At 42.7% G+C, this 19,410-nt stretch overlaps 2 protein-coding genes across 2 annotated transcripts; both read right to left on the bottom strand.

Moving 5' to 3' along the window:
- Window positions 1-407: 407 nt before the first annotated feature.
- On the bottom strand, window positions 408-1,994 carry GPR135 (G protein-coupled receptor 135). The gene is given in 1 exon segment (XM_065871671.1): window positions 408-1,994. A coding segment is annotated over 1 exon segment (1,587 nt).
- Window positions 1,995-7,862: 5,868 nt separating this feature from the next.
- L3HYPDH (trans-L-3-hydroxyproline dehydratase) lies at window positions 7,863-19,382 on the bottom strand. Its single transcript, XM_065872329.1, has 5 exons — window positions 18,789-19,382; window positions 15,821-15,990; window positions 13,213-13,335; window positions 12,986-13,123; window positions 7,863-8,322 (listed from the first exon to the last, which is right to left on the bottom strand). Exons 1-5 carry the CDS (start codon window positions 19,294-19,296, stop codon window positions 8,197-8,199), a joined length of 1,065 nt encoding a protein of 354 aa, XP_065728401.1. The 5' UTR covers window positions 19,297-19,382; the 3' UTR covers window positions 7,863-8,196.
- Window positions 19,383-19,410: the final 28 nt, after the last annotated feature.

Here is a 19,410-nt window from a genome sequence, read left to right as displayed (position 1 = left end):
AAAATTTTCGACTCCTAACCTAAGCACCCAAGACATGTGTCAGAGGTGCAAGTTCTAGAAATCTGAAGTTCTGCTGAATGCTGGTGATTTAGAGGGGCCTTCGAACAATTCTTAAGGTCTTCATTCTTTCCTGAAAGTCTATGTATATGAACCAGTTGCGTTCAATGAATTTTTTTGTTTGTTTCCCAGTGTGATTCCTGTAATATGAGCTTTTCAGTAATTGTGAATTTTATTTTTGTCATTTTTGGCACTTACAGTTCACAATGCTTGGTTGTGTGGTTAAACATCGTTTTAAGTTTTGCACTTTACATTCCTTTCAGCGCTTCTGAAGGAAAGGACACTGTTTTGTATGTTGTTTGGGGGAAGTGGTAAGCCTCCCCCTCTGTCTCTTTTGTAAATGTTTGGCTTTATGAAACACACGATTCTCTCCGGGATCCTGTATTGTTCATCGAAGCGGGTGAAAATTTGCCTTCACAAGCTGTGCATTCCAACCCTTCTTGGAGGCTGCTATCCCTGGCTTCGGATTTAGGCTGTTTAGCTGCTGCTGTCGCAGGATCTGGTGGCCCCTCCGGGCAGAAAAGCACAACTGGATTTTTGCGAGCCCACATGGCCACGTCCCCTCCCACCACGCTGGTCGGGCTGGAAGAGGACATCCTGCTACAGGCCCCCAGGTGGTTGCTATAGCGGTTTCGAAGGGGATTGCGGCTTCTAGCCGGCAGAGCCAGGCCCTGGTTGGGCAGGAAAACGTCCATGTTCCTAGTCCGGTAGCCCTCTTCCCGGTTGCGCCCTAGGAGCATCGAAATGTTTGGGTTGCGAATGGCATAGATGACAGGGTTGATGGCCCCATTGGCCCAGGTCAGCCATATGGCCACCACGTTAAGGAGGGAGGGAGCCTGCGTGGCTTGGGCCTGCCGGGCTGCGGTCAGCAGCACCAGGAAGCAGTAGGGCCCCCAGCAGCAAATGACGAAGACAATCATGAAGAGCACTGTGGTGGCCGTGCGCACGTCGCTGAAGAAGCGCAGCACGCGCGCGTAGGTGGTCAGGGGCCGCACGCGCAAGTCCGACAGGCGCACGGTCCTGCAGACGTGGTAGTGGTAGAAGCACATGAGCAGGAAGGGCAGCAGGTGGCAAGCCACCACCAACCCAACACTGTAGGCCTCGCCCAGTTGCGCGGGGTCCGGGGACGTCCGGTACATACAGCCGTGGAAGCTCTGCGCCGCCGGGGACTCCCAGGTAGCACGGAGCAGCTTCCAGGGCAAGGAGAAGCACAGCGCCGCCAGCCAGGGGCCGGCCAGCAGCTGCAGCGCGCGGCGGCGCCCGATCTTCTCCCGCGTCGGCCGCACGATGGCGCAGTAGCGGTCCAGCGAGATGAGGGCTACGCTGAGCGTGGACACGATGCCGAAGCACGAGCTAAGAAATGGCTGGCGGCGCCAGGGCCCCGCGGCGGCGGCGGCAGGCGCCGGGCCCTCGGGCGGCGTGAAGAGGTCCAGGAAGGCGGCTGGCAGGCAGAGCAGCGCCGTGAGCAGATCCGACAGAGACAGGGACAGGATGAACGCGTCCGTGAGGGTGAGGAGCTACCGGTGCTTCACGATCACCCCTATCACCGCGCAGTTGCCCAGGCTAGACAGCAGGAAGATGAGGAGGAGGACGAGCGCCTGGGCCGTCCCCGCCGCCCCCTGAGATAGCAGCGGCGCCGCCGCAGGGCCCAGCGGTGGCCTCCCCGCCGCGCCGTGCCCGCCGAAGCCGCCGCCAGCCGAGGCGCCAGTGCTGTCGCCCACGTTCCCGCCGCTCTGGTTCCCTAGCGCCGCGGCCGACGCGGTGCTGATGGAGAGCACGGCCGCCGCCGTCGCCGCAGAGGAAGTCCGGCCAGGCGTGCCGGCCGTGCATGGGGCGCCGGGGTGTGGGCTGCCCTACAAGTTTGTGCTCACTGTTGGGCGCACCGGCGGCAGCGGCTGCTTCTCCACGGGGCCCGCGGCGGCCGCAGGTCTGCTCATCCCGCACCGGGGGAGGCGCCCGTAAGCCCGAGGTGGCTCGGGGCCGGGGGTTAGGGGCCTCTGCCTGGAGTTGCGCTCGGCCGGAGGGTTGACCGTAGCCCGCGACCCGCGGAGCTTTTTACGTGCGTTCCAGGCGTTGCCAAGGGAACCGCGTGTTTAGGCGAGAGCGCGGGGCGGGACGCCGGCCGAGTACCCTCAGAAAAGCCGGTCCAGGATGTCACCTCTACCCGAGGTTATGCGGCCAGGGAGGTGGGCTTCAGAGAGTGCCAGGTCGACCCCCTCAGGGACCACTGCCCAGCCAGATCAGATAAAGCGGGACTGGTCCTCACACAGATGGCCAAATTCAACAAGGGTTCACTCTCAAGCTCTCTTGGATACACATGTCCTACAGAGAGGCGGGGGGCGAGGGGGGTTGCTTTGCTTCCTGTGAGTGTTTCTGGCATCTACAGGTAGGAAAGGAATCTAGAACCTGAAGTGGAAAACAATCTAAATTCGGAGATCTTAAACTTGAGGGAGCAGAAAAACTTAAACCAGGTGTTCTCAAACTTGAGCATGCAACAGAATCATCTAGGGCTTGTTAAAACACAGTTCACTGGGCCCAACCCCAGATGTCCAGATTCAGTAGATCTGGGGTTTTGTCCGAGAATTTGCATTTCTAACAAGTTGCTGGGTGGTGATGATATTGCTGGTCCAAGGACCACACTTTGAGAACCACTGATGTAGTAAGCTTATTAAAATGCACAATGGCTGGCTGACTCCCAGGAGTACTGATGGGCCCATGAATCTAAACCCCAAAGGTGATTCTGATACAGGTGCTTTGAGGAGCTAGGATATGGATCCTGGAGGCAGGATGTCACCTTGTTTTCAAGGATCTGGACCCCAGGACCATTACTCTCTCACACGTGTCAGGGAAGAGGGGAGAGTCACTGGTTCCTTGCCCTGCTGGCAGCCTTGATCAGTTCTCTGGAATGTGGTATGTTTTGAGTTTAAGGTGCTGCCAGCCAAGCAGTCGCCACAGATGCAGCTCCAGGTATCTGGTGGGAAGATACAGGAACAGGAAGGGCCTGCCTGCCCAGGGAAGCTGCATCTCAAGTTTCTGGGCATGGCCTCTAATGAGGGAAAGTGTGATAAACCCTTGGGTTCTCTAAAGCAGTGGTCTGCAAAGTGTGGACCCTGGACCAGCAGCATCAGCATGACCTGGGAACTTGTTAGAAATGCAGATTCTCAGGCCACACCCCAAATCTACTGAATCTGAAACTCTGGGGATGGAGCCCAGCCACGAGCCCTGCAAGTGATTCTGATGCTCGTTTGAGAAACACTGATCTCAAGAATGACTAGTATATTTTCAGGTCTTAGAATCAACATTAGTGTTTTGGGCACTTATTTTAGTGAGGAAAAATATCCTACTGGAAACTTACAGTATAAGTAAAGTTCATTTAAGGTGGTAAATAAGACTGGGTTTCTCGGTCTCAGCATTATTGACATTTTGAGCCAGGTAATTCTCTGTTGTGGAGGCTATCCTAGGCACTGTAGGAGATTTAACAGTAACCCTAGCCTCTACCCACGAGATGGCAGTAGTGACAACTAAAAATGTCTTCAGACATTGCCAAATGTTCAGGGGGACGGGGCGGGGGGGCAACCTCAGCTGAAAACCACTGAACTAAGCCAAAAATATATAACAGATTAGTTTATTTAGGTTTTCAGAAACAACAAATAAGGATCCTAGCCCAAAGACCTTACAGTTTTAGGCAAACACAAATATATTACAATGTCATAAATGTTGTTTAAAAATATAAGGACTGTAGGAAGAGAATCTGGCAACTGGGAGACCAGTTAAGAAAAGGCATTGTGGGACTTCCCTGGCGGCACAGTGGTTGGGAGTCCGCCTGCCATTGCAGGGGACACGGGTTCGAGCCCTGGTCCGGGAGGATCCCACATGCTGTGGAGCAACTAAGCCCGTGCACCACAACTACTGAGCCTGTGCTCTGGAGCCCACGAGCCACAGCTGCTGAGCCCGCGTGCCACAACTGCTGAGGCCTGCACACCTAGCGCCTGTGCTCTGCAACGAGAAGCCAGCGCAATGAGAAGCCTGCGCACCACAACGAAGAGTGGCCCCCACTCCTCGCAGCTAGAGAAAGCCCGCTTGCAGTGGTGAAGACCCAACACAGCCAAAAATAGATGAATAAAAATAAATGAATAAATAGATTTGGAAAAGAAAAAAGAAAAGGCATTATAATAGCCCAGGGGAGAAATGAAAGAGTCTGAACTAAGGCATTTACAGTGAAGAAGGAGGCAGTATATGGATTAGAGTCTTTGGATCTAAACAATACATTGAGGGCACTGTCTCATTTAAGCAAAAGCAAAATTTACTGGAAGGATAGGGGGAGTTCAAAAGGATAGTCTAACAGCCAACCCCAAGAACAAGACAAGTCAGGGCAGCTCTACAGGTAGAGACAGCAGAAAGGAACTGAGGGTGATCTCTTTAGGGCTCTATAGGAATAAGTCTGCTTCAACCATTTTTCAGACCTTATGTCATTTCTCTCAAGATCCCAGGTCTTAGAGGAGACAGTCTGATTGGAGTACCCCTTGTCTGGCAGCCCCATCAAGGCTATGTGCAGGGGATGGATGGTTTCCCAAAGGAAAAGGAGAGTGTTGTTGATAAAAGAAGGGGAAAGGAATGATGCCGGCCAAATCCACAGACATCCACCTCAGAGCATCAACAGACAGGACAAAAGAGCATGAAAAAGGAGCCAAGGATAGATCCCAAGTTCCTGGCTCGATGGATGGTGGTACCATTGGTCAAATTAGGGAATATGGGAGAAGGGGCACATTCTAGGGGCAGATGAGTCTGCTTTGTCCACCAAGTAGTGAATCTGCAGTATGGCTCTGGAGCTTAGGATTTAGAGACTTGGGAGATGTCAGCCTCTCTGCAAGAGAGAAAAACGTGGGCATGAATATGACTTAGGAACAGAGTACTGAGTGAAGAGAGAAAGGGACCATAGGTGGAATGCTAGGGAGTAGCAAAAATTAAGAAGCAGGTAAAGGGAGAGAAGCTAAGCACGTGAGTGATGTATTTGATGAGGCATATTTGGCCAACTGAGAAATCAGCTGTCCTGTGTTTCGGGGTGCTTTGTCTTACTTTTGCTTTTCAGAAAAGAGGAGAATGTAAGTTTCCAGCCTCTTCTCAGAAAAGTTGCGGTGATGATGAGGTCAGCTCTATTCTTTACCTCCAGGTAGGGAGGTAGCAGGCTTCTTATGTAGCTCAGAGCTAAGAGGAGAAGTTTCCAGGTAGGGGAGACTCACCTGTAAAGCCTGGGCCCAAACAGGGAATTAAAATCGATTGGTTAAAACTGCAGTCCTCCTACCAGCAGTACCAGCATCAGCTGGGAACTTGTTAGAAATGCCCCACCCCATGCCTAGGAAATGAGAGTCTGCATTCTAAGATCCCTGGGTAATTCACACCTACACTGAAGTACGAGAGGCACTGTCCTAAGGAGGGATGGTATGGAAATTGTGGAATTTGAGGGACGAAGAGGAGGGTGCCCCAACTCTTACAGAGTCTAGAGGACCTGGAGCAAAGATTTGCAAGTGCATGGTGAAGAGGAGATGGACCTGGGCCCACACAACTGCAGCACCCGATGGGTACTAATGGGGCCTGAGTACTAACCTATGGTCTTGAGAACCTCAGCAGATGGCTCTGTGTCTGAGCTCTGCACCAAGGGAGTAGAGGTTGGTGCTCTAAAATGTACCACACTTGCCTGCAAGAAGCAAGGAGCAGCATCCACCATGGATTGCATAAACCCTTGGGTGACCATTAAATCTGGCCGTTAGATCAAGCATAGTTTCCAATGAGTAATGAGGTCGAAACCAGATTGCAATAGTTGAGTAGCAAATGGAAGATGAGAAAATGTACCCAATGAGAAGACAGTAAGGAATCTAGGAGCTTGACTGCAAAGGGAAGGAAACAGGGGTGACAGACAGCAGGCTGAAGAGGGAAGGTGGACAAGGGGTGTTTGTTTCATTTTGCTTATGATGATACTCGGTAAGACCTTAGAGGAAGGAACCAATGAGGGGAAGGAGGTTGCTTGAAAGAGGTTAGTGATGAGACAAGATCCTTAGCAAGGATGGGAAGGGATAGATGTGAGCAGTATTCAGAAGGTAGAATCAATAGGACTTAGTGACTGATTAGACACTTGGAGGTGAGAGGAACAGCAGCTGATTTCCCTAGTGGTTTTGACTCCACAGGAGACACGGTGAAATACAGAAGGAATGAATATTATTGCAAGGGTTTGGCTCTGGTTTGGATTAGAATTTGGGAAGATTTAGGCAGTATCTATTTTTCAATGTTCAACAAACATAATATTTTTGTTAAAGTATTATCATAGAACAAGTTCTGGCTGTCCTGTCTTAGAGGCAGAGGAAGTGTAGCAGGAAAATACCGGACTTGGGGTCAGAAGCCCTAGACTGACAGCCTTAAATGCGACCTGAGGGAGTTAGTTGACACTTCTGGCTTGCATTCCTCTCATATTCATGAATGAGACAAAAGCAGTGGCATACCATGGGTGGGCAGAGGGAGTGCCGGCCTGGGTGCAGTTGATCAGGGGGTGCACTGTCTGTAGAGAATTTTGAAACAATAATAAAACTGACTAAATGTCAGTCCACATTTTTGTTATCACCACGTGCTAACAATTCTAAAGAATGTCAGTGATAAAATACTCCCCACCCTCGGTAGCCATAGAATAATAATCAAATTTCACAGTGTACCTCGTTAGATCAGGGGAGATGTGTGTGCACATTACAAAATTCTATGAACTTCTAAACAATCTATGTGTCTTCAAATTAATGTGACTTGTGAAATTTAGAGAGCAAATAGTGGTTCTATTTCTATTAAAATAAAGTACAGCAAATCTCCCTGATCTGTAGAAAATTTCTTGGTCATATTTAGTGTTATTTTTTGGAGGTAAGTGAATTTTTTACCACAGATTTTAAGAGATAATGAATGGAAAACATTAGTTTTTGTGTATTCAATAAGGAAATCAAGAACATTAACTTTATAGCCTTCCTTTTGGTCAGGTAATTCAATCAGAGACCTAATAACTGGGTCTACACAGACTTGCTGGATGATACAGCCAGTTGAAATGAATGAATTACTTCACTGTATGCTCTAAAAAAGAAATACTATTACTTACCTCAAAAAAGAGTCTACTGATTCAAGACTGACAGAGTTCAGAACACAAATTAAGGTCAAAACAATGAATCTAAAATAAACTGAGAAAATACCCCCCACCCACCAGGAAAAATGTCTACTGAATATTGAGAAAATCACATGGTGAATAATTTTTAATACTTCATTTTATAATGACTGATAATGATCAAATTTTATTTTTTAACAGGTTCACAATTAACTAGCAAGAATGCCAATAGTTAACATGTCCTTCATGTTTTAAATTACCTGGCATGTAGCTGGTAGAGTATGTGACTTGCCCCACTGTAGAGATTTATTGATTGACTCCTACTGTGTACCTATACTTCAGTAATGCAGTATAAGAGCCTTAAAGATATATCAAAAGAGCCTTAAAGATATATCAAAAGAGCCTTAAAGATGATATATCAAAAGCCTGATTCTTGATCTTCTCTCACGAGTTTACAGGTATAGGAGCTGGGCTCTGCAGCACAGAGGACATCCCTGCAGCAGCTACAACTCTCACCTAAAGAAGGTGACCACCCCATTCCTTCCCAGTTTATGACTGCTAAGTGTTGAGGACTTTATAATAAGCTGTCTCCCTTGCGTGCTGCTTAGAGAGAGGGCATTATTTTACTCAAAAACTGGAAGACTAAAATAATGAACTTGTAAGACTCATTGCTGTGAGGGCTACAATTGAAGCTATTATTCAAAGAGCATTTAAAACAGAACATTATAGTAATTACCACAGAGGAATATTTAAAAGTAGCAAGAACTAAGGTTTTAATTTTACCTGATATGTTAATTAGAAAAGTATTCTGCATTTTGTATTCTATAAGCAATATACCAATACACATGTATAAATATGAGGAATAATGACCTTATATTTAACCACAGTGTATTATTTTAAGAAGAATGTTAGTTGGCTTACATGTACCATTTGGATACAGTTTTCCTCGTAATTCAGAGAAAATTTACTTATGATAACAATTTAAAGAAAGCCCTTAAAAGTCATATAAGTCATTTGAGAAGAAATCCATCCCTCAGTGGGTCATCATCTTCTACTATAAAGCTTGCTGTACCTGTGTAATGGGCTTGTCCAGATACTTCCACTATAACAGCTTTAAAATCACCATATTTTACTTCCTGAAAAAAGAAGGTGAAAGGAGAATATCAAGATACTGCCCTCATAGTTTATCTAGCCTAAAAGTTGTATTCTCAATTTTTATCATTTTAAAGAGAACCCAAGAGTTAATCATATAGGCAATGGGAGGTTTTTAAGGTAAGTGACTGGATTTGTGTTTTTGATTTAGTTTAGCTGTAAAGTAGGGAACAAATTGGAGAGGAGAGAGACTAGAAACCCAGCAATCTGTTAAGAGGAACCTTAATTCATCAATTAAATCTAGAGACAGGAGGGCAGTTTTTAGAGAATGGAGAACAAAATATAGAGATACTTTGGAGGCGGAATTGATAGACCTGGGGACTGATGTACGTAGGAGGTGAGGAATAGAGATGAGTTAAATATGACCATAGTTTCTAGCTTGGAAGTGAAGCTGGCGCCACCATTAGCTGAGATGGGGAATGAGACAGGAAGAACACATTTAGGAAGGAAGAACTTGTAAACAAGTTGAGTTTGAGATATCTCTGGGACAATCATCTTGAGATGAGTTTAGTGGACAGTGTCAGACTCAGGAGAGAGGCACAGGTAAGCATGGTAGGGATGAAGCTTTGGGAGACATCATTAGTGCGTGGTTGAGAGTTGAGTTCACTCTCATGTGGGTGAAACTGCCCATCTGCATCAAATGTTTGCCTAAGAGCAAGAAAATATGGTGGTTAACAGTACAGGCTCTGCTCAGAGGGACCCACATGCATAGCCTGGCTCTGTTACCTGTCTGTTTGACCTCTGGCAAATTATCTAAACTCTAATTCTCCACTTTATCACTTGTGAAAAAAGGATGATAACATTACTGACCTCAGAGGACTCTTGGGACAATTAAAAGAGATGGTATATGTGAAGTGCTTAGCTTGGAAATTGACACATAGTCAAGCACCCAATAAATGTCGATTATTATTTTGTCTTGAGTCTCAGACTTGAAGATAACGTATTCCAAGTTTTTGCATATAACATAAATGGTTTCGTATCCCATAAGATCAGCGTATTATATATGAATCCCTAAGTTAAAGCAAATTCCATATACAGAAAAGAACAAACTTTAAAAACAGCTACATTAGGATATAAAACTCTTTATTAGGATAAGTTATCTGCTATATTAAAGGACTCTTTGTGAGTAGATTCATTTATTAGATGCAATTTAATCATACTACAGTAGATTTTACTTACTACTATGAGTAAATTCATTAATTAGCTGTTAGCTCATTTACAATTTGATTCCATTACAAAAATACTTTCCACAACCTTTCAGGACTTTCACATCTTATTATATAAAATGGAACATTCCTATAGAATAAAAACAAAAAAAATCCAAACCCTAATTTAATGGTTCTCAAACATTTTGGTCTCAGGATCCCTTTATACCCTAAGATTTGAGGACCTCACCCACCATTACCCTGATACCAAAACCAGACAAAGACACTTAAAAAAGAAATTTACAGGCCAATATCTTTGATGAATATAGATGCAAAAATCCTCCACAAAATATTAGCAAACCAAATCCAAGAATGCATAAAAAGGATCATACACCATGATCAAGCTGGATTTATACCAGGGTCACAAGGATGGTTCAACATATACAAATCGATCAATGTGATATATACTACATTAACAAAAGGAAAGACAAAAACCACATAATCATCTCAACAGATGCAGAAAAAGCATTCAACAAAATTCAACATCCATTCATGATTAAAAACTCTCATCAAAGTGGGTATAGCAAGAACATATCTCAACATAATAAGGGCCATTTATGACAAACCCACAGCTAGTATAATACTCAATGGTGAAAAGCTGAAAGCCTTCCCACTAAATTTAGGAACTAGACAAGGATGCCCACTTTCACCACTTCTATTTAACCTAGTATTGGAAATCCTAGCCATAGCAATCAGACAAGAAAAAGAAATAAAGTTATCCATATTGGAAAAGAAGAGGTAAAACTGTCACTATTTGCAGATGGCATGATACTCTATATAGTGAACCCTAAAGTCTCCACTCTAAAACTATTAGAACTAATAAATAAATTCACCAAGGTTGCAGGATACAAGATTAATATACAAAAATCGGTCACGTTTCTATACACCAATAATGAAATATCAGAAAGTAAAAAACAATCCCATTTAAAATCAGGTCAAAAAAATAATACCTAGGAATAAACTTAACCAAGGAGGTGAAAGACCTATATGCTGAAAACTATAAAACACTGATGAAGGAAACTGAAGATGATTTAAACAAATGAAAAGATATTCCATGCTCTTGGATTGGAAGAAATAATATTATTAAAATGGCCATACTACCCAAAGCAATCTACAGATTTAATGCAACCTCTATCAAAATACCCAGGCCATTTTTCACGGAACCAGAACAAAGAATCCTAAAATATATATGGAACCATAAAAGCCCCCAATCCTGAGAAAAAAGAATGAAGCTGGAGGTATAACCCTCCCAGACTTTGGACTATACTACAAAGCTATAGTAATCAAAACAGCATGGTATTGGCACAAAAACAGACAAATCAATGGAACATAATAGAGAGCCCAGAAACAAAGCCACACACCTATAGTCAACACACGACAAAGGAGGCAAGAATATACAATGGAGAAAAGACAGTCTCTTCAATAAGTAGCGCTGGGAAATCTGGAAGAAGAGAACATAGGCACTCTTTGACATAAGTAGTAGCAATATTTTCTTGGATCTGTCTCCTAAGGCAAAAGAAATAAAAGCAAAAATAAACAAATGGGGCCTAATTAAACTTAAAGGCTTTTGCACAGCAAAGGAAACCATCAATAAAACAAATAGACAACCTATGGAATGGGAGAAAATACTTGCAAATGATGTGACCAACAAGGGCTTAATTTCCAAAATGTACAAATAGCTCATACAATTCAATATCAAAAAACCCAAACAATCCAATCAAAAAATGGGCAGAAGCAACTTCCCTGGTCATCCAGTGGTTAAGACTTTGCCTTCCAATACAGGGGGTGTGGGTTTGACCCCTGGTTGGGGAGCTAAGATCCCACATGCCTCAGGGCCAATAAACCAAAACATAAAACAGAAGCAATATTGTAACAAACTCAATAAAGACTTAAAAAATAATCCACATCAAAAAATATTTTTAAAAAAATAGGCAGAAGACTTGAATAGACATTTTTCCAAAGAAGACATACAAATGGCTAACAGGCACATGAAATTGTTAGAGAAATGCAAATCAAAACCACAATGAGGTACCACCTCACACCAATCAACATGGCTGTCATCAAAAAGTCTACGAATTAACAAATGTTGGTGAGGATGTGGAGAAAAGGGGACCCTCCTATACTGTTGGTAGGGATGTAAGTTTGTGCAGCCACTATGGAAGACAATATGGAGGTTCCTCAAAAAATTAAAAATAGAACTACCATATGATCCAGCAATTCTACTCCTGGGCATATATCTGAAAAAATGAAAACACTAATGCAAAAACATGCACGCACCCCAATGTTCATAGCAGCACTATTTACAAGAGCCAAGATGGGAAAGCAACCCAAGTGTCCATCACACACACACACACAATGGAATATTACTCAGCCATAAAAAACAGTGAAATAATGCCATTATTATGGATGCCATTATTCTTATTAACATGGATGGAGAGAATATTGTGCTTAGTGAAAGTCAGAGAAACACAAATACTATATGATATCACTTATTTGTAGAATCTAAAAAATAATACAAATAAATGTATATGCGAAACAGAAATGTACTCACAGATATAGAAAACAAACTTGTGCTTACCAAAGGGGAAAGGAAAGAGTGTAAGGACAAATTAGGGGTATGGGATTAACAGATACAAACTACTATCCATAAAACAGATAAGCAACAAGGATATACTGTATAGCACAGGGAATTATACCCAACATCTCATAATAACCTACCATGGAATATAATCTGCAAAAATACTGAATCACTATGTTGTATACCTGAAACTAACACAATATTGTAAATCAACTATACTTCAATTTAAAAAGATTTTAGGACCTCAAAGAGTTTTTGTTTATTTCAGTTATATCAATTAATATTTGCTATATTGGGAATTAAAGATATTTGTTAAGAACCTGCTATATAAAAACAGTAAATAAAATTCTAAAATTCAAAAAAAAGATATTTGTTCATTAATGCATTTAAAAATAATAAACCAATTACATTTTGTCATAAACAAATTTTTGTGAAAATAACTATATCTGCCAAAACAAAAAAAAATGGCATTTTTTACATTTTTGCAAATCTCTTTAATGTCTGGCATAACAAAAGGCAGCTAGATTCTCATATTTGTTTCTGCATTCAATCAGTTGGGATATCACCCATCATGTAGCTCCTGGAGAACTCCACTGTACATTTGTGAGAGAATGAAAGTGAAAAGGAAGCAACGTCTCAGTATTATTATGAATATATCTTTGATTTTGTGGACCCCTGGATAGGACCCCAAGGTCCTTTCCACACTTTGAAAACCAATATCCTAGCTGAACGGAAGTTTTTTCAGGCCTGTCTTAAAATTCTCTTCTAAGAGCTAAGTGAAGAAACTTATCTAACACCCACCTTAGGTCTCCACAGTCTCAAAAGTAACATACTTACAAATGAGAAGCTAAAGGTACTACTCACCCTCACAGCCTTTCCTGTGAATACTGAGCGGGTTGCACTGCTTTTAAAGGCTCTGGTCTGGTTCAGTTCTAGAAGCCCTTTGTGATACTGTAGGGCAATTCGGGCTGTCACTCCTGAGCCGGTAGGACTTCTGTCAACCTGTTGCAGAATAAATGAAGATGAGAGTGTTCACAGTGTTCTAGTTCCATATTACCTGGCTGTGTGCCTAAAAATTCCAGTTTTAATACCTGTTCATCTGCAAACACACAGATGTTGGTGGTTGGTTCCTCACTATAAGCATCTTTTCCATCTGTTAATATAGTTCCATATAGAAAGGCAAGGTCTTCGCTGTCAGGATGATTAATTTTAAACTGTAAATAAAATAATTATCAACCACACATAAAATAAATATTTTCATTCAAACTTATCTTTTAAATAACATATATGGGGTACTCAGACATAATTTTTTCATCTTTATCATTTAAAAAATATTTTTTGGGTCACAGCACTAAATACTAGAAATTATGTCTTTCTCTAGATGAATAAAGATAGTTTCGTTGGAAGTTATGATTTTTATACTTTGAGCCCTTTCTAAGGAAGTCGGCCTGCACATAGCCTCTACTAAAGGAACAGTCCTATTTTATACACATACCTCCCGAAACACATACTCTTTGAACCGCTGACCCCAGCATTGACCCCAGGATGGTCAATTCACAGGCCAGCCATGGCTGCTCAAGCAGGAGGAGTTAAGGCAATCCTACTCTCACCCTCAGGAACTTGAAGGGGATAATGTAGAAAAATCAAGCAGTGAGTATCTAGAGCTGAAATTAATACCACTGATAGATACAAGAACTGTCAGAGGCCATAAGCAAGCAAAAAGTATAAGGATGCAGAAGCTGTTAGGTAAGAGAAACAATTGGATGGGTCAAAAAAGACTTAGAAAGGATGAAGTCAGTATCATAAAAAGCAGCAGGTACACACAGAGAGAAGCAGGCACTGGCAGGGGAGCTAGGTCACGTCAGTGGTAAAGCTTGGTCAGGTCCAAATGTGCGATGCTTCCTGAACTTGGGAGGTCTGGTTGTTTAACTTCTGGATTCCTGTAATGCCTGGTAGCTTGGCTGAGATTACTATAACCTCAGTTCCATTGTATCCTTACAGTTAGTATATTCCACTACCACTTACCTGTCATTTAAAGCAGTTGAAGAGATTTGGATTCTTAAAATCCAAAGAGTCCATCTATAACCCAGTTAAAGAGGCCTGTATATTGGATCTTTGTTCTCTGACCTCTTAAAGCCCCTATGCACCACCTCCACAATAGCACCAGTACATCACACTGCCCACAGGGATGCTTCCCCCACTAGACTGAGCTCCTTGAAAGTTGTGGGGTTTGTTCTTCCTCTGGGTCTCCAGCATCTAGCATGGTGTCCGACATACAATAAGTCCTTGGTAAATGTTTGCTAAAAGGACAAAGATGAATTTATTTTATATTTACTTTAGCTCCCTCCCCCCGGCAAATGGCCTTTGCCTAAATCTGCATTAGCAGTATGAATAATCAGCAACTCACAAAGTAGTCCTACTGCCTGCTTCACCACCGACAGAACTACTCATATTTTTTTCAGAATCCTTCCTCCCTCAAAGTCCACCCCTTGCCACCTTGGTGAGAAGTTCTAGCTTTGAGAACTTCAAAATTACTCCTTTTATTAAGAAAACAATGCCTTTTTCTCTTGATTTTATTAAAAATAAGGTCAAATTATTTTGTGTCAAACTGTTAAACTATTAGCTGTCTGCTTACTAGAACAGAAAATGGATGTAAATTCAGAGTTTCAGAAGTTACTGTGATAAAATAATTCTACCTGTTGGTATTGACAGTCCTGGAAAAATGATAATTTAGAACAGGGATATGGTATATATTCATTTTGTTATTTAAGTTATTATGTTAAAATAAAGCCTCAGATATGTTAAATAGGCCCATAAATAATTAGTAGAAGTATATTAGATTCTATCGTTCCTAAGTTATTTTTTACTTAGAATGATAAATTCTCATATGCTAAAACATTTAAATATGTATATGAGTTTTATATATAGATCCCAATTAGGTAAAGTTGAGTTTTATATATAGGTCCCAATTAGGTAAAAAGGCACACTTGTGCTAGAAAGGAAAGAATATTCTAGAATTATTTATTATCTAAACTGATTTTATAACAATAGTTTTCCCAAGCCAAACTAGAGTTACTTGAGTGGTTATTTAAGTAACTTCTTAGCAATGTAGGAAAAATTCACTAACTAGGAATTAATGTTCTCTGTGAAATAAGAGAAACTCTGATCAGATTTAATGAAATCTATTTTATAAGCTATATTTTACATTCATTATTTTCAAGGTTTGCAGAATGACCACATATATCAAAGCATTTCAAATTAGTGGAATATTATATAATACATTTTCTATGCTTAAGTAACCACAAATTATAATATTATTATGTATTATTAAAGTTCATAATAGTTACCATTTATTGAACATTTACTATGACTAGGCACTATTCTAAGTCCTTTACACACATTGACTTATTCTTACAACTCCCTATGAAGCAAGTATTTCATAATTTCCATTTACAGCTAGGAAAACTGAGGCACATGGAAGTTATGTAACTTGTTCAAGGTTATAAAAGCTACAAGTAGCAAAACTACAACTCCCAGGTAGTCGTGCTCTAGAGTCTAAGATTATAACCAGTACCCTATTCTTAGTACTACTGATAATTTGAACTCAGAGATATTTAATTTTCTGTATAGACATGTCATTTATATTCCCTCCATGTCACAGAGGAGGGTATCTGCTACGATAGCAGCATCTGTACTGACCTGAGCTTTCACTGCTTCTGTCACTGCACTTGCTGCATCCATGAGGTCTCTTGTCTTTGTGGAACAAACATCAAGTCCTAACTTTTCAGCACTAACAAACGCATAAAACGCGCCACCATATGCAATGTCCACCACCACCTTTCCATGACCGGGAACATCCACTAGGAGATCTAAAAAAGATGTGTTTGAAAATAAGTTTGTTTTAGTATTTCAGCAATAACATAAAATAAAATTAACAGCATTTTAAATATATGTGTATTTCTGGGGGTTGGGGTGGGGGTACTTCTTCCTATCGTAAAAAGGAATGGAGCAAAAATCCATTTTCAAAATGAGTATGCATCACGTAATTAATAATAGACCTTTAGCTCAGTACATCTTTCTATTTTTAAGTTAATGAGGTTTGTATAAGTTTTAGAACATGAATGCCATGTTTTTCCTAAATCATACATACATATTTTGTTAACTATTCTGAAGATCTTTTCTAGAAAACATCATAGAGGCAGAGAGAGAGGAAATTCTGGGACATGAATGTGTGGAAACTATGAAGGAAAATGTAGGTGCCTCTCATGCAGATTATCAAAAAAGGGGCCAGCCTGTGGAAGGATGAAGCTAAGTCAACCAACAGGGCAGAGAGGGGTCTCAAATTCAGAAATTAAGTTGTGAAAAATAAAATAGTTCTTGTATTCCTGAGTTTGCACAGTGAGTCATACAAAGATACCAGGGGGCTACCAGTTAGAGTAGAACCACAGGACCCTTTTAACACATGATGTGTCAAAACAGAGCAAGTTTATAATCAAAGGAGTAAAACACACCTGTGGAACTTAAGAGCAAAAGTGAATCAAAAATGTCTTTATCTTGATGCTGATGCAATATGAAAAGCAGGTTTAATGAAAGGAGACTCAGGAAATAGACGGAAATGTGAGACTGCCAGAATGGGGAAAGCTAAGTGTGGCTTTGAAGTCCTCATGCGTAAAATGGAATTGCTGTTTCCTTCCTAAAGGGATTGTTTTGAGAATTCCATGTGATAATGTGTGGGGAATAGTGGGCACAGTTTAGGAATACAATAAATGTTAATATTAAAGCCAAAAGTTTAACTTCCAACTGGAACAGGGCTCTTAAGAGGACAGATATTTACATTTGCCAATCAGCATATTCTTCTCTGAATTTCATTTATTTACACAACAAATATTCATTGACTGTGTACTGTTCTAGCACTTAAATACAGTGAATAAAACTAAAGAGTCTTCATTTTAGCTGGGTGGAGTGGAGATGAACTCAGCAATCCTGAGGTAGGGACTGTTATCATCCTCATTTTATAGATGACGTTGAGGCATGGAATCCCTTCCACAAGGTCACAGAGATGGGGAGGGGCTGAGCCGTGATCTTGGACACTATCCATCTGCCTTTTATGCAATTTTCAAAGTAGAGAATTTAAGGATTTCATTTTCTTAATGGCTCAAAGTGACCATTAATGCCCACTGATTACAGTATGGTCACACAGTGATGCTTTCAGGAACTACTGTGCTTGTGGGGTTGGCTGCCCCTGCCCTAACCAACCCCAAGCTATGATGTACGTAGTTGGTGATCCTGCTGCCAGCTGTCATTTTCCACAAAATCTAGAGTGCTTCTAATCTGCTGCTGGGGTGGCCTAAGGGGAAATCAGGTAGCCAAGCTAGTTAACTGCTGAGCTTTTTAAAGATGCAATCCTAACATACATTCCTGTCTCCCTCAAGTTCCCTCCCAATCCGGACATGACACCATTCTTTCTGGGAAACTGGCATCAGTTTGCCCAGTGGCATTCTTTATCAACTTGTGTGTTTTGGCTGCCTGAGGTATTCTAAGACTCTCAAACACCTGGGCTATTACTGCATCATTCATAACATTTATAATCAGGCTAAACTTGAACCCAAATCCACGAGGAGGATCAAGATCAAATTAACAGAATGATTTGCACAGCTGGAAGACTTTGAAGAAAAGGAATGATAACCCTATTGCTGGGTTGACTAAATTAGCTCCCAGCTCACTTCCAGTCAGACTACTAAAGCATCTTTTTTTTTTTTTTCTACTAAAGCATCTTGATAGAATTCAGCCTTTGTTGATGGAATTTGTAGCAATCTCCCTCTTTGTAAGGATGAATAGTTACAGACACTCTGTTTTACATGACATACAGGCTCTGTACTAGAGAACCCACCAAAGCCTTTTAAAGACTCTGCACACCTAGAGAACTATAACTAGCAACCCTATATATTCTGCAGTCTTTCTGTCTAGGAAGATTTTTTTTTTTAATTCTAAGTACCTTGCATACTCATTAAATCCTCAAAAAAACCTCAATGAGATAACAAATGAAGATACAATGGACACGGAGGGCGTTAGTAATTTGACTAAGTTTGCATAGCTTTAAGGGTGTGTCAGGATTTGGACCCAGGCAATGTCTGTACCTGTTCTTAAAGAATTAGACCAGCAACATCTGTATCTTCTCGAAAATATTTAATTCTTCCCCCAATAAGTGGGTAAGGCAATTTTTACAGATGACTTTTAGTAACGTGTTTACTAACTTGTCAGGGTGTAATAATGTGTCTAGCAATCATATTCTAGCCAGCCTGGAGCTCCGGTTCTTTGCACTTTCCTTGACCCTAGTGGACCTTGTCTTACCCAACTGTGAAATCTCTAGGAATGCCTGACGAGTGGAGAATGAGTCGCTGAGTATGGGAAGCACGGAATTCTGTACCCCTCAAGACTCTCCCCAAACCAAAGACGGATAGATCTGCGGGGTAATCAAATTGCATGCACCACACAAATTCGCAAGGGCAAGGTGCTGACACACACTTGCAGTTATTTAGAATTACGTTTTTACTGATTGTAAAGGCTTTGTGGGGTAAGTTAGTTGCGGTGCGTGGGTTCCAGCCTAGAGAGACAGTGTAATTAGTTGGGTCCTGGGCGGCAGGGTCAGAAGGGTCCCACCGGTTACCTGTGGCCAGCGCGAAGGCCGGGACGCTGTGGAAGCGCACCGGGCCGCCACTGCGGCCGCCCTCGCACTCCACGAAGGCGGCTACCAGCCCGCACGGGCAGTGGATGTTGACCAGGGCCTCGCGGGCGCCGGCGGGGGGCGCTGGCACCAGCCCGAAGTCGAGCGCGAACCGGCCCAGAGCCAGCACCGCGTGGCCGCACATGGAACTGTAGCCCTCGTTGTGCAGGAACAGGACGCCCAGGTGCGCGTCAGGCAGCTCGCTCGGCACCAGCACAGCCCCGTACATGTCCCGGTGCCCCCGGGGCTCGAACATGAGCCGTCGCCGCACGTGGTCGAGGTGCTGGCGCATGTAGCGCTGCTTGGCCAGCAGCGTGGGGCCGACCACCTCCGGACACCCAGCCAACACGATGCGCAGAGGCTCGCCGCCCGTGTGCATGTCCACCACCGACAGAGCCGGCGTCCTCGGGTCATGAGGAGGCAGCCGGGGCACAGCAGGCGGGCTCGCCATCGTCTGAGTCCAGATGGGGAATCAACCACCGCACGGCCGCTCGCGCTTCCAGCCGCCTGTCCAACCGCCTCCTCCCTGCCAGAGGGCCAGGCCGCAGCGCCACCTGAAAGGCGG

Source organism: Phocoena phocoena, chromosome 2 (assembly GCF_963924675.1).
Source record: "Phocoena phocoena chromosome 2, mPhoPho1.1, whole genome shotgun sequence".
NCBI classification, from domain to species: domain Eukaryota; kingdom Metazoa; phylum Chordata; class Mammalia; order Artiodactyla; family Phocoenidae; genus Phocoena; species Phocoena phocoena.
The sequence above is the reverse complement of the archived record's forward strand: the minus strand, read 5'-3'. Positions and strand labels throughout refer to the sequence as shown.

Excerpts from the sequence above, each read along its gene's own strand:
- L3HYPDH (XM_065872329.1), bottom strand. The coding sequence starts at position 19,296 with ATGGCGAGCCCGCCTGCTGTGCCCCGGCTGCCTCCTCATGACCCGAGG. Across the intron at positions 15,991-18,788 it reads GGCCTTCGCGCTGGCCACAG|ATCTCCTAGTGGATGTTCCC; the intron begins GTAACCGGTGGG and ends CATCTTTTTTAG. Across the intron at positions 13,124-13,212 it reads GTGTGTTTGCAGATGAACAG|GTTGACAGAAGTCCTACCGG; the intron begins GTATTAAAACTG and ends ATTCTGCAACAG.